This window comes from Hibiscus syriacus, unplaced genomic scaffold (assembly GCF_006381635.1).
Source record: "Hibiscus syriacus cultivar Baekdansim isolate YM2019G1 unplaced genomic scaffold, ASM638163v2 tig00112127_pilon, whole genome shotgun sequence".
In the NCBI taxonomy this organism is placed as follows: Eukaryota; Viridiplantae; Streptophyta; class Magnoliopsida; order Malvales; family Malvaceae; genus Hibiscus; species Hibiscus syriacus.
In genome coordinates this window covers 1-14,625 of record NW_024063259.1, presented here as the reverse complement: position 1 = coordinate 14,625, position 14,625 = coordinate 1, and the positions used below count along the sequence as shown (strand labels likewise).

The 14,625-nt window shown below is 33.2% G+C and overlaps 1 protein-coding gene across 1 annotated transcript; it reads right to left on the bottom strand.

The window, feature by feature from the left end:
* Positions 1 to 1,254: 1,254 nt before the first annotated feature.
* LOC120174891 (tyrosine-sulfated glycopeptide receptor 1-like) lies at positions 1,255 to 4,791 on the bottom strand. The gene is given in 3 exon segments (XM_039181615.1): positions 1,255 to 3,801; positions 3,804 to 4,247; positions 4,250 to 4,791. Coding segments are annotated over 3 exon segments (3,225 nt in total). The 5' UTR covers positions 4,611 to 4,791; the 3' UTR covers positions 1,255 to 1,381.
* Between the last annotated feature and the right edge of the window lie 9,834 nt (positions 4,792 to 14,625).

The following is a 14,625-nucleotide window of genomic DNA, read 5'->3' as shown; positions in this document are numbered from 1 at the left end:
ACTAAATTATATAAATAAACTTTTGTTCTTATAGATATGAAGATAAACATTTTTAGCTCTCAAGTATATCATAAAAGTTTTTAGCTCTCTCTCTCTTTTTGAATATGGTTCAAAAATGGTATCCTCTCTTTTAAAAATGGTGATCTTCGGTTCTTTCTCTCTTTTTAAAAATCTCCTTCGAAAATGGTCTCTTCCCCCGTTTTATGGTGTTGCACATTGTATTTTGATGCTATGCTCTTGTGTTATCGAGAAGATAGGATATGATTACCCTATTTTTAGTGATTGATAATCCTATATTTGATCTTCCTTGTTTTATCTAAGTAATATATATATATATATATGTATTAATGATTTTGGCTTCTTTGTTGACTGATTGATGTGTTGAGGGTCGGCTAAAACGGCGTCGATGACATTAGGAGTAGATGGAAAAAGCGGTGACGGGACATATTTATCCTAGATGACGGCAGCAACGAGAATAGACATTGGCGGCGACGGCTACCCAACAAGTCTAGGGTTAGGGTGAAACCCTAGTCTACTATCATCTGGGTCGTTGGATCAAACACAGATCCAACTGTCGAAAGCAAGAGAGGGCTGGAGAGAAAAAGTGAAAATCCTAATTTTTTTTTGGTTTGTCAAGTTGGGCATGGTGTCTTGAATTTGATTGGGTTTACTGTTTGGGCCATTGGCTGGGTCTTGGTCTATTTGTAATTTGGGCCTGAATATTATAATAGTGGGTCTGGCAATAAAATATAAAATATATGTTAGTATTTATTTTCATTATAATATATTACTCCTAACCAAATTCCAGGAATTTCCCCCATGGGCCATAACATCCATCAAATAAGATAACAATGTAAGCAATGTAGCGGTTTAATTAGTTACCTAGATACCGAAGCAGGCTTCTTCCTTCACAAAACATCTTCCATAAAACATCTAGAAATGATATTTGTTGCAAATACTTGTACTCAACAGCACCATCCATTAGTGAAACAAGGGTAGGTGTTATAAGCCCTGCTCTTTCACCAGATTTATGATCCAACTTAAAAACATGACCCTCAACCTGCATTATCAATCACAGCTGCAGATATGGGAGTAAATCACACTTGAACTGATTTGAGATTTGTAATTGTAAATCCTGCAGGTAGGTAACTTTCTTTCTTTTAACAGATAGAGTACTAATTTACCTATCTGACAAAAGGTTACAGTTGCAACCATGCAACCATGCTCTCTACTTGATTGTGATTTCTCCTATTTGTACAGCTGAAGTAGTATGGTTGGATAAATTTATTTACATGGTTAAAAATAAAAGGTGAAAGTATGTATACAGACATTTTGTGCAAGTATATGTATATATTTCGTATGAAACGATGAAGGGCACTTTTCACGAATCCTTATTTTGGTTTCTTGTGATTGTTCCAACACTCTTGAGCCAGTCGACAACTTCCTGGATAGTTGGCCTCTTGAAAGGATTGTGGTTGATGCACAGGCAGGCCACATCAAGCACTTGCAGCATTTCTTCATCTGAACCTTTTCCTTTTAGGAGTGGATCGAACACTTCATTTTGCTTGCCCTCACTCCTCAATCTCTGCACCCAGTAAACCAATTCTCTTGATGTTTTTGGCCTAGACATATCCACGGGCCTTTTACCGGTGAGCAGCTCAAGCATGACAACCCCGAAACTGTACACATCCCCTCTCAAAGTGGCTACCCATGCTTGCCCATATTCTGGAGGAATATAACCCAAAGTACCCACAAGCTCAGTTGTAACATGAGTGTGATAAGGAAGAATCAGTCGTGACAATCCAAAATCTGCAACATGTGCCTCAAACTTGTCATTAAGAAGAATATTGCTTGACTTGATGTCTCGGTGAACAATGTGTGGCTCACATATCTGATGCATGTAAGCCAGTCCATTACTTGCTCCCCTAGCAATCTGCAGTCGAGTTTGCCAATCTAACTGGGATGGACCATCTTCTTTCTCATGTAACCAGTAGTCTAAGCTTCCATTCTCCATATAGGAATATATTAACAGCCGAAATCCTTTGTGTACACAATAACCTTTCAGAGACACCAGGTTTTCATGTTGAGCTGTGGATAGAGCTTCTACTTCAGCTTTGAATTCCCTCTCCATCAGGCCAAAATCTCCTGAGAGCTTCTTAACTGCCAATTTGGTCCCATCTGCTAATATTGCTTTGTAAACCAAACCAAAACCCCCGCAGCCAATGATGTTTTCTTGATTAAAATTGTCGGTTGCTTTTAAGAGTTCAAATATGGTGAGATCCTTGACTTCATTGGTCTTGTTCGGGAACAGCATAACAAGGCTAGCATCCTTGTCGGTCTGTGGATGAACTCCAGAATAAGAGTTGCAGGAAAGTGAATCTAGTTCAATCTTATCGGTGTTCCCTCCTGGAATAATCCTTCTCTTGGACAATATCCACAATGCTAGAACAGTAATAACCAAACCAGTACCAGCACAGATTCCAAGTACAAGACCAATGATAAGTTTAGTGTTTAAGCGTTTTGGTACAGTGGGAGAATGAACAGTACCCGGTGCATTGGGGCAAATGCGATGCACAATTGAACCACACAGATCTGGGTTCCCTTCAAAACTAGAGCTGGTAAAAGTATCAAACTGACCTCCAGACGGTATCGGTCCTTGAAGATTGTTGTATGCCACACTGAATGAAGACAAAAAGTGAAGGCCTCTTAATGATTCAGGAATTTGGCCAGAGAGCCGGTTGCCTGAAAAATCCAACTTTTCCAAGTTTGTGAGATTTGATATTTGCTCTGGAATGCTGCCAGAAAAGTCATTCTGGCTGAGATCTAGCACATGAAGAAATTGCAATTGACCAATCTCCCCAGGGATGTTTCCAGAGAGGTTGTTTTTTCTCAGATAAATAGCAGGTGGAAGGCTGGAGAGCTGGTTATACAGCTGCTGACTGGTGGCATTATTGGGCATAACAAACACCGGGAGTTCCAGGTAACTTCTATCTACTTGATCATTAGACTCTTGTGTTGCCAATGCATACAGGCTTGCGAGTTCCTTGGGAAACTCTCCTGATATTAAGTTTGAAGACAAATCTATGTAAAAAAGGTTTGGCAGGACACCCAACCAACTGGGAATTAAACCACTGATTCTATTTTGGGACAGGTCTAGTACCTCTAGATTCTTCAGCTTAGCTAGCCAGTTGGGGACTTGACCAGTGAAGTTGCATCCTCCTAGACCCAAAATCTGGAGATTTTGAAAACCTTCCTCTCCCACTATATTTTCATCATTGGGTATTGCTTCATTCATAAAGTTATTAGTAAGGATGAGCGTTGTAAGGTTCTTGAATCCCATCAAAATCCTTATTGCACCGGTAAAATTGGTTAATTTATTAGTAGAAATCGAGAGGAATGATAAGGATTGCAATGCAAGTATGGCTGGTGATATCTGCCCCTCTAGCTGGTTACTAGCCAGTCTTACTGCAGTTAATGACTTGCAAGAATAAAGGCTTAAAGGCAAGGTACCTGTAAAGTTATTGTTGCCAAGGTCAAAAGTGTTAAGGCGTTGCAGGGCGGAGAAATTGAAGGTGGAGAGATCTCCTTCCAGATGGTTAACCCGCAAATTCAAAATGATGAGATTGGTGCAGTTCATGAGAGATGGTGGGAGAAAACCAGTGAAGTTGTTGATGTGAAGCAGCAGTTGTTCCAACTTGGAAAGCTGGCCTATGTCTTCAGGGACGGGGCCTTCAAATTCATTGGAAAAGATCTCAAGGACGGTGAGCTGGGAGAGTTGGACAATGGCATCTTGGATTCCCCGGAGAGGTGATTAAGCGGTAAGGACAGCTGCTCAAGTGAGGTAATTCTGTAAATATCAAGAGGAAGTGTCCCGGACAGATTGTTAAAACCCGCGCGGAAGATCTGCAGCTTGGAACACTTGTCGAGTCCAGTAGGAATTTCTCCATTGAATTTGTTGTAAGACAAATCCAAGATGGTGACGGAAGTATTGATGCAGATCCAGGATGGAAGCCGGCCTGTTAAAGTGTTGTTGCTCACATTGAAAACACTCATATTCAGGGCTGCTGCTTGAACAAGAGAATCGGATCGAATGGTCCCTGAGAAGCGGTTGCTGGATAAATTCAGTGTCCGGATAGGGCTGAGATTGTTGGTGGTATCATCTGAAATGAAATCCAGAGGCAGTTCACCATAGAGACTGTTGTAGCTTAGATCAACAACTTGGAGGTGACTGAGCGAAGATAGGAAAGATTAAGATGGGTTAAAAGTGTGAGGTTTACAAGAGACGTTGACAGATGACCTGTGAGGCCTCGAGAGGGCAGCCATAGCTGAGTGACTCGATCCATATCTGGATCATCACAAACTACTCCTTCCCAAAGGCAACAATCTATAGAAGCTGACCAATTCAAGGGGGATGAAGTTGGCACTGTTATGTTGGAACGAAACCCCAAGAGAAAAACCCTGTCGTTTTGATGACAAGTAGCTTCACAAGGGGAGGCAAAGAAGAAAATCTGTGAAAGTAGTAGAAGAAGAAGAAGAAGATTCAAGAGCATGGAAAAAGTTGTGGGTCTTGAAGTGGAAGCACCAAGAGAGGCCTCTTTGTCATCAATCATCGTAGGAAACAAGTAAGAAGAAGAAGAATGAAGAAGAGAGAAGGATGGACAAGTACATCATTATCTGGTCTCGGTTAAGCTTGTACAAGATACAAGATTGCAGTAAACATCCCATTGACCTCAGCAAAAGAGAGAGAAAGAGTACATTCGTGAGTGACATTTTAGTTTATTATAATTAAGTATTATATATTGTTATAATGGTCAGTTTTTTTTTATAAAAAAGAAGGCAAAAGGGGCTTTGTTGGGGGTGTTATTATTGTTTATGATGAAAAATAAGAATTCCCATTGAAGCGTTTACTTTTGGGGCGGCTGCCACTGGATTGTGCCATTGTGGTGGTGGTGGACTTTTTCCAAGATGATATTGATTGATGACTACAGGCTCAAAGTGTGTGGGTAAACTTTTTATCTTCTCGTGTTCTATAAACGTATCCAATCTATAAATTATAAATTGCTGCAAAGACTCCTTTCTGAAGCATAAACAGCTTCACTTCTTTGCCTTTTTACCTTTCAAGCATATAAAATTTAGGATAAATTACACCTTCAGTGTTTAAATTATTATTATTATTATTTTATTTTGAAATTTTAACTTTATTTTTTTTTAAATCATACTTGACGTTCTTGTTTAGGTATGATTTTGGTAATCCCGTTAAAATGTATTTTTATGGGTAATTTACATCATTGATAATTCAATTATCTTTTCACTCCTATTTTAATCATTATAATTTACATAATTTTCAATTTTAATACTCAACGTTCAAATTAATCATGTTTTAATCACTTTAAGTTATGTTATTAATATTTTTGTGACATCACAGTTTTTATTGTTATTTTATTAATATATAATTAAAATCAAATAAATAAATTTGAAATCTAGAGTGATTAAATCAAAAGTGATTTGAAAGTTAAATAATTAAATTAAAAAAATAAACTCCAATAATTAAAACAGAAGTGAGAGGTTGAGTGATTAATGATGTAATTTACCCATAAAAATGTGCCAAGTACAACAATTCAATTAAGTTTTTAAGTGTGACGTTCCAAAACGAAACAAAAGGTAAACGTCGAGAATGATTATGAAAAAAATAAAAAATAAAGTATCGAAACTGGACAAAAGTAATAGTTTAGGTACTATATCTATAGTTTACTCTATAATTGGTGGGATTTCTGTTTCGTAGATTTAGTGCCTTTTGTGCTGCTTCATTTCTATATACTGTCGACAGATGTTAGAGGCGTCCATCATTTTTAGTACTGTTTTTGTAGAAATATAATGTTTGAGTTGGTTCGATGATCAAAACAGTATTAAAAGTAAAAATATTTTTATTTATAATTAATTTTAAGTACAAATATTTTTATTATATTTATGGAAAATCATAATTTGACTTATAAAAATTAAATAAATAATTTAATTTTTTTGGAGACTTTCAGAAATAGTATTGTGCCATGCCAACTAAGTTCCTCACACTCTTAAATTCGAATGGTTAAAATTATTATCTTTCAATAAGCATCTTTATATTATAGTTTATTCAAATGGCATCATCATAGTATTATATTTAAAAATTAAAAGAAAAGAAAGGCAAGAATCATCAGAAACCTTTGTTTTCGTATTATTATTATTATTTTTATTATCACCTACTTTTTTATTTATAATCGATCAATTATATTGATTTAATTAAATATATGTATATATATGCTTTATCAGTATATATTTTTATTACCTCCGATAAAAATAAAATTATAAAAATTATATATTTTAATTGAATCGATATAAATAACCGAATCAAGTAATTAGGTTAACTTTTACTATCTTGTTTTTAACGAAATTATCTATTTTTGAAATTCTATAACTAATTTAATATATAAAATTAAATTCAAATCTGAACAATATATATATATATATATATGAAAATGAAGAACGCAACAAAATAATAATAATATTAATAATAATAATAAGACATATAAGTGACTAGTTTTATTAAAATACATGGTGGCAGACAGGGTATCTAGGTGTGATGCATCGGTGGATTTTCTTTTAGAGCAACAATGTTTTATTTATTTGTTTAATACTAGTGGGGTGGGGTACCAATTAAAAAGGAGGATTTTTGCTTCTTAATTGCAGTCTTTAATCCCTGCAATTATGATGAATTACCCATGATGCTTCTACTGCAATGCTACTAACTTTGATAAATCATATGTTGGAGGGTTCATTTAGATATATGTTTGTTTCACGTATAATTTTTTTAGAAAATAAATTAGTCAATATAACTTATTTTTTCGTCAACAAATATTTTTAATATTTTTTTTTTGAAAAATATCTTACGGTATGATTTTTCTCCTAAATTTTTCGCTTCAAAAATATAAATACTCAAAATAATTGAAAATATTTTAATGAAAATATTAATTATTAAAATATTAATTAATAATTTTAATAAAATATAATATTATATTTTTAAATATTATAATAATATACTCAATTATATTATAATTATATATGATATTGTATTCTTATTTACCAACTAATACAAATTATTACTTACCTCTGTCTTGCTCGAGATAGCCGGCGACTTGTTTCACTCAGGTAAAGAAGTTAATAATCAGGAAGCTGAAAGCTTCACATGACCACGGTAAAAAATAAAGCAAATATCCATTTCAAAATATATTAGGGGGAGAAAGATAGTGTGCAAGAGAAAGGTTACAAACTTTTTTTTTTTATTAATATAGAGTAAGTATAAGATAATATTTGTTCAAAGATAACTCTCAACCATTTGATATTGAACGTTCAAATTCGGGATTTCCGAGAATAATAACAATTTATTTACTACCTAGGTCGCTTGGTTCGTGCTACTTACCTAAAAGGTTTGAGTAAATGCTATATGAGTTGCAAGTAAAAAATGAAGCCGGTTATAATTACATCAAACCCCTCAAGAAAGAAATATGAACAAATGCATAGGAAGAGATATCAGTTCGCTCATATGATCACTAATTTGGCTGAGACTATCAATTCAACATTAAAGTAGGCTTGTTATTTACCTGTAATTACGGTGGTTAAAATGACATATTTTTGTTTGATTAAATTTTTATAATACGTAATTTTATAAAAGAAAATATATTATATACATAATTTTATAAAAGAAAATATATTATATACATAATTACTTGAACACAAAATTTTTTATAATATATTTTATCACTTAAGTCGCTTTAGATTCAGATTACAAATTATATTAAATTAATACAAACCGATAAATACATAATAAATTGATAAATTCTGCACAAGTTAACCGTCATTTGTCGAAAATGTTTTGGTGTGGGAGTTTTAAGTTTGTGGTTTATTTTGTAAGTTTTAAGGTTTCTAACCCGAAAGACACATAACAAGGTGGGAAGTGGTTCTAATGGATTGTTATCTTCCCATATTGTCACTGACTGGTACATGACCACTTCCCTGGTCTCAGAGGAGCAATTACATCTCAATTATTTTAGATAAATTATTAAATTAAATTTAGTGTATATAAAAAATAAAAAATTATATACTCATTTTGTTAAAAATATTAAATTTTTAGACATTAAATTTAGTGGTTCTAAACCTTTGCCCTTGTAGTAAATCTGATTTATCATTTTCGTCTCTATCGTATTTTCACACCAATTTAACCCTCGAAGTTGCTCAATTGCATCATTTCATACCTTACCCCTAACTTAAAACCCTAAATTATAAATGATTTAGTGTTTAGAGTTTATGATTTAGAGTTTATGGTTTAGAGGTTATGAAGATATGGTTTAGAGTTTAAGGTTTATAATTCATAGTTTTAAGTTAGGTGTAAGGTATACAATGATGCAATTGAGTAACTTGGAGGGCTAAATTGATGCGAAAATATGATAGGAACGAAAGTGATAAATTGAGTCTACTATAGGGACAAAAATTTCTCTTTTACCTTGTTTTTTTTTTTAAAGTTTTGTTATATTTTGTTTGACTTATATTGTCATGGTCTCATATATTTGGATTGAATTTTCATTTAATTAAACGAATCAAAACAAATGAAAAATAAATCTCAACACTTATATTTAGTAAAATAATAATTAAAAACCAACAATTAGATCTAATAGGATGAGACATTAGATCTTTAAACAATGTTAGATGTTCGAATCTTGACGATTACAGATGAAGTAAATTATGTTGGGATGATCGCCTCTACCTCTACAAAATCTGATCTGAATTAATTGATAAATAAATCGGATACCGGTGATTATAAAAAAAATTACATAATTTTTTAATCATCAAACTTAAAAAAAATCTTATTAAAAAATCTGAAGATATTAAAAAATTTATTGACGTGTAATATATATATCATTAATTTGCAAAACTTTATATAAATTTATAGTATTTTGAACATGTATACAAAGAATAAGTTGAATATGTTTTAAATATTTTATATTTTTCTCTGATTTGATTCATTGTCACAAACTATGCTAAAGGTTTTTATTAATTGAGATACGACTAGGGCTGTAAATGAGACGAGACAGATCGCGAGTTACTCGAGATCGATTCGGTCAAGGCTCGATAAATACTTGGATTGAATGGACTCGACTCGAGCTCTTAACGAGCCGAAACGAGCTACTTGATGTTCGACTGAAAAAGCTCGTGAGCAGCTCGAAAATATAATATATTAAGATTTTATTTTTTAAAAAATAAATTATTAATAATATTAACATTTATGTGTTATTTTTTTTAAAATACATTAATGTTTTCATGTATTTAAGGTTCATGTTCGAGTTCGAGGCTTCAATCTAGTTAAGTTTAAGAATTTTTTTTCTTCTTTTCGAGCCTTTTCGAGTTGCTCACGAGCTTCGGTTCAGGATTTCGAGTTCGAGTCAAGCTTAAAAATTTTAAGCTCGCGAGTTTTTAAGTCAAGTCGAGCTCCATTTCATAGTTTTTGAGTCGACTCGGCTCGTTTACACCCCTAGATACGACACAATAGAGTGCTCTTTTTCTAATCTAATTAAGACTATAAACTACGTACTATAAGCTTACCTCAGATTGTATATGTTAGTTTACCAATAATCCTCAATTAACAAAAATAGTGTGTATTGTCTAATCTATATTGATTGGATTGGTATCACGAATTAATTGGAAATCAAATTAATTAAAAATTAACTAAATGTATCAATTTTTAATAATGTTGATATATTAAAAGAGTGTTTTTATCTTTTTTATATAATATTTAAATAAAAATAATAAAAATTCAAACACGAAACTAATGAATTTATATACAAATCTTTCACATGTTGAACAATTCTTAAAAGTATATTATATATATATATATATATATATATATATATATATATATATATAGTTCCAGTGCTATTAGGTTACAAATATGAAAAGAATATACTAGCGATTCAAATTTACATTAAAATAATCATTATATCAAAATTCATACAACATAAACACCCACAATATAATAAACGGCGAATTGTATAACAATATTTATTTTTTAAATTAATGGTTGTATGTTAAAGAAAAGGAAGGGTTTTTTTTTAAAGAGTAATGTTCTTTTAATATAAATTTTAAAAAACTTTAATTCGATTAACTCATAATATTAATTTAATCAACAATTTTGTGCAAATATGGATATATATAATATCATAGACTTAGTATAAAAGAAAATGTCTAAATTATACTTATTTTCTCATTTAAGTGCTTAAACGTTTTTGGTTAATATAGGATTGTAACATTATAAACATTATAACTTTAAGTGTCTAATGCGTTGCAACCGTTTAAAAGAATCTATTATCTGACACGTGTTCCGTTTATAAAATTTTAAAATTTTGATTTAAAAAAAAGAGTAAAATATTATATTTTTAAAAAGCTATAATTTTTTCCTTCTAAAATACTAAAACCATAATCGGACTCCTTAAAACTCTAATTTCACCCCATATTGATATCAAGGGGCTTATTGATTGACCGGAGTCAATCACGATGAGTGTGATAGCGACAAGCAGTGGTAAAGAGTTCTTCAATCAATGGATTTTTCAAGATTCATACATGATTTTATCGATAATCGTCGACAATTTTTTGAGGAGACACATGAGACGAACGACAACGTTATATCATGGGAAACCCATCGTCGCATCATTTAACCAATTGCCATTGTTATTGTCGCCATCAAAACTGTAACACCCTAATTTAGGGGTTAAATTTAAGAAATTATAAAGTGGTGAATTTAATTGAATTTTGGAAGGAAATTGAGGATTAAATTGACAATTTTCAAAGTTGATAGACCGTTTTATAAAATACAAGAAATTCAGTGACTAAACTCATGATTTGACCATTTTTCTTCTGGGATGAATTATAACACCTATTTTTCGTGTATTCTGCAGATTAATTTTTCAGTTTCCCTCCCCCTTCAACCCTCCTTTCAACTCCGATCTACTCGCCGTCCGACCTCCGATCGACGAATCGAAACCACCATCGTGTGCGTTGTCGACCGAGGAACAAAACCCATCAAACTTTTCATCGTGAATCGTCGCCGTCATCGTTAATTTCAGTCGGAAGTATCGTCGGTAATAACTCGATTTCAATTGGGTTTTTTCATCGATTCACGACGATTCGATCATCCATTTACGGCACCTCCCGCATCATCGTGTTCCTTGCACCGTTCCGAGTCCACCGGTATTCTCCATTTCTCTGTCGTCGCCTGCGCGTGGAGGGGTGTGACCGTCAAAGTTTCCGACGTTTCGAAATTGAGCTCTCCGCTGTTCAAAATTGTGAACCGAGCTTTGTAAGTGCCTCAAAATCACTTAAAATAATTTTTAAGAATTTTTCCAGAATTTTCCGACACCATAGCACTGTTCACGCGCCCCACGCGCCACCCCCAAGAGTGGGCATCGTCTGGTTATAATTAATTTCTGTTTGGGTGCTATTTGTGTAAAATCCGGGTGTTAGTTTCGTAAATATTTGCAGAAAGTGGCTAATTTTGTAATTAATTTCTGTTAGGGTGATATTTGTGTAAAATGGTCGAATGTTGACTGTTGACCTGCGTTGATCATTGACCGGCGTTGACCACAGTTGACCAGAACTTGATTGGCTTTGATCGGGCGTTAAACGACCTTTGATTTTGACAGAGTATACCTATCCTGATGTTTTTCGACGTTCCGAATTCGATTCTGTAGTCCGTTTTTCGAAATTCGGACCTGAAGGCCTTAAAATTGCCAGTCAAACCCGTTGACTTTGACCGAAAATTCAAAATTTTTGAAAGATCATATTTTATGTTTTCGACGTCCTGAATCCGAATCTGAAGTCTGTTTCGCCAATTCGAACCCGGTAAGCTATTTTTCACTGATTTATCATCCTTCGATCCGTTTTTTTCAGAATTAAGCTTCGTTTTTTATGTAATTTCTGTTGATATGGATCCGAGGAAATATTGGAAGTTGAATTAAAGATCAAAGGCGTTCAAATGGAATTTATATGGTCGATCAGTATGACACATAAATTGGGGTAATACTTTACTACCTCTTTATGCTTTATGAAACATGTTGATATTGATAAATGCATGAATAAGATAACGTTGACCACTTTTGTGGACTTGAATAATTTATACACTCGATATGAATGTGGTAGAAATTCTGTAACTGAATACGAATCGAATGACTAATATAAGAGATTGATGAATTGTTAGAATTAAATTACAAGTTTGTGATTGATGATAAAGAAATCAACCCTGGATTTGTAACTTATATTTTATTTCATCAAAGGTTAAATGTTAAAGGTACTTGGATGGAAAATTATGAGAATACTCTGGTAGGGTAAAATTACAAAAATACCCTTATATTGTAGGATGACAAGAATTATCCTTGGAAGTAGGTTAATAACTCTGAAAAGATAAATTGATCAGATATAATTACAGATGTGCATAAGAAATGTTAGTTTTGCTTGGAAAATTTGGATAACTGGTTTTTTAATGCCAAAAAAGGGTTTGCGCAAGAGGCTAGAAGTTTGTTAAGGAATAATTTCAAGATCAGAGAATGTTCGGCAAGCAATTGACCATAGGATCTTTAATTATAATCATTTTCGTTAAGAGCTAATATCGAAATTATCTGGTTAGGAAATTACGAAATGCCCTTGAGAGGTAAAATAGTCCGAGTTAACCCTGAATGAGAAAGTACTTTGAGGATTTGTACTTAACTCGATTAAGTACGAATTTGATTGTTAAGATCCTGACTTAGTGCAGAAAATTCTTGATATTCCGTTGGTAAAAATCTGAGAAGGCAATTGACCCGAAAATATCTGAGTTACGAGTAAATACCTGAAGAACAATTTATCGGGGTGCTCTTTTATCAGAATTGTTCGAAGGGACTGAAATAGATGATAAATTGGAATTAAATAATAAGACAAGATGAAAAAAATGATTGAAATAAATTGATCTGTAGAATGACCAGAATATCCCTGTAATGGAAATGACCCAAGAATATCACCAAGCTCAGGAATAATTGGATCCTCGAGCTCAGATGATTGGATATCCTCGAGCTCTGAAATGAATGGAATAAAACTGAACACCAAAATTACCAAAATAACCTTATGGCCTAAATTAAGTAAATATCTTGGATTAATTAAGGAATCCAATAAGCATAGGTGTTGGAATATCTTTAAAAGTTATGGAACACATCTAAGTGAGCCGTCAACCTTAATGATATGTTAGTACCTGAACGGCATAAATATTACTTGAATGCGTGTTTGTCTTCTCAAGTTTGTCTTGTTGATAATTTTGGAAGTATTTAGCTCAACTCAACTCTAGATCACATTCAGTACTAAGAATTGGACGTTTGTTCGACAAATCAACCACGAAGACCAATAAATGGAACGAAGTACAACATGTATCTAAAATTCAGGAACGTTGAATTACTCTGGAAAATCCCGAAGTAACTAGAATGAACATGATTGCTAAATGAACTAGGTAACCTCAATGATTGAGGATTTAGTAAGTGATTTGGATAAGTCTGAAAACTCTGATGAGTTTACATAGTGTACAATTACTATGGGTATGAACAAAATAACCAAATATTCAGCATTACATGATATTGTGGAAGCGTGGAAATAAAATAAGACATTGGAAGATCTATTCAGGCATGATTTCAAAAAAAATGATATTTGGACAAAAATTTATGGTATTAAAGAGTAAATACCCTGGAAGAATAATGAATTGACCAATCGACAAGCATTAGTTCTGGGAACTATTTATCTAAGAGTTGTCCGATAATCCGATCAATCGACATAGAATGTAAATGTCCTGAACCTTCATTTCTTCCTTATAAGCTCAAGTCACATTCTGAATACTGATGATTCTGTCAGTTATTGAACTCTTCCAATAGTGATTCTGAATTCCGATATTCTATCAGTATACTAAAGATCCATGTTCCTCACTTATTAAGATTCCAATGTATTTGAATACTATATGTAAATTCTGGTGTTCCCTACTCACATGCATATTTACCTGGTTTTCGATTTGATTTCTGATCTGATACTTGACATGGATTCTGCTATGATATCGACATGGATTCTGATCTGATATATGACATGGATTCTGATATGATACTTGACTTGGATTAGATCTGATACTTGACCTGGATTTTGATATGATACTTGACGTGAATTATGATTTGATTTTTGATATATCCGTTTACGGACGAAATATGTTTTATTTGGGGGGTAATGTTGGAGGAAGAATACCTGGAGCTCCTCGGCTGTGTGCTCAGGGCCTTACTTACCGGCTCCTCGGTTGTGTGCTCAGGGCCTTACTGGACTGACGGTGGGTGTATGGTTCTGGGGAACCTACACATTTTGGACTTGATGGATGGGGGATATATATATATATTTTTAAAAAGATCTGAAAAGTTCATGATTTTTGGGAACACTAGATAACCTATTCTGATCTCCTGACCTATATATGAAATATTTCCATCTGAACTGAATATTATCTGTTTACTTGAAATATCAATGGGACTTCAGCTCAACCTAAAAATCTGTAGA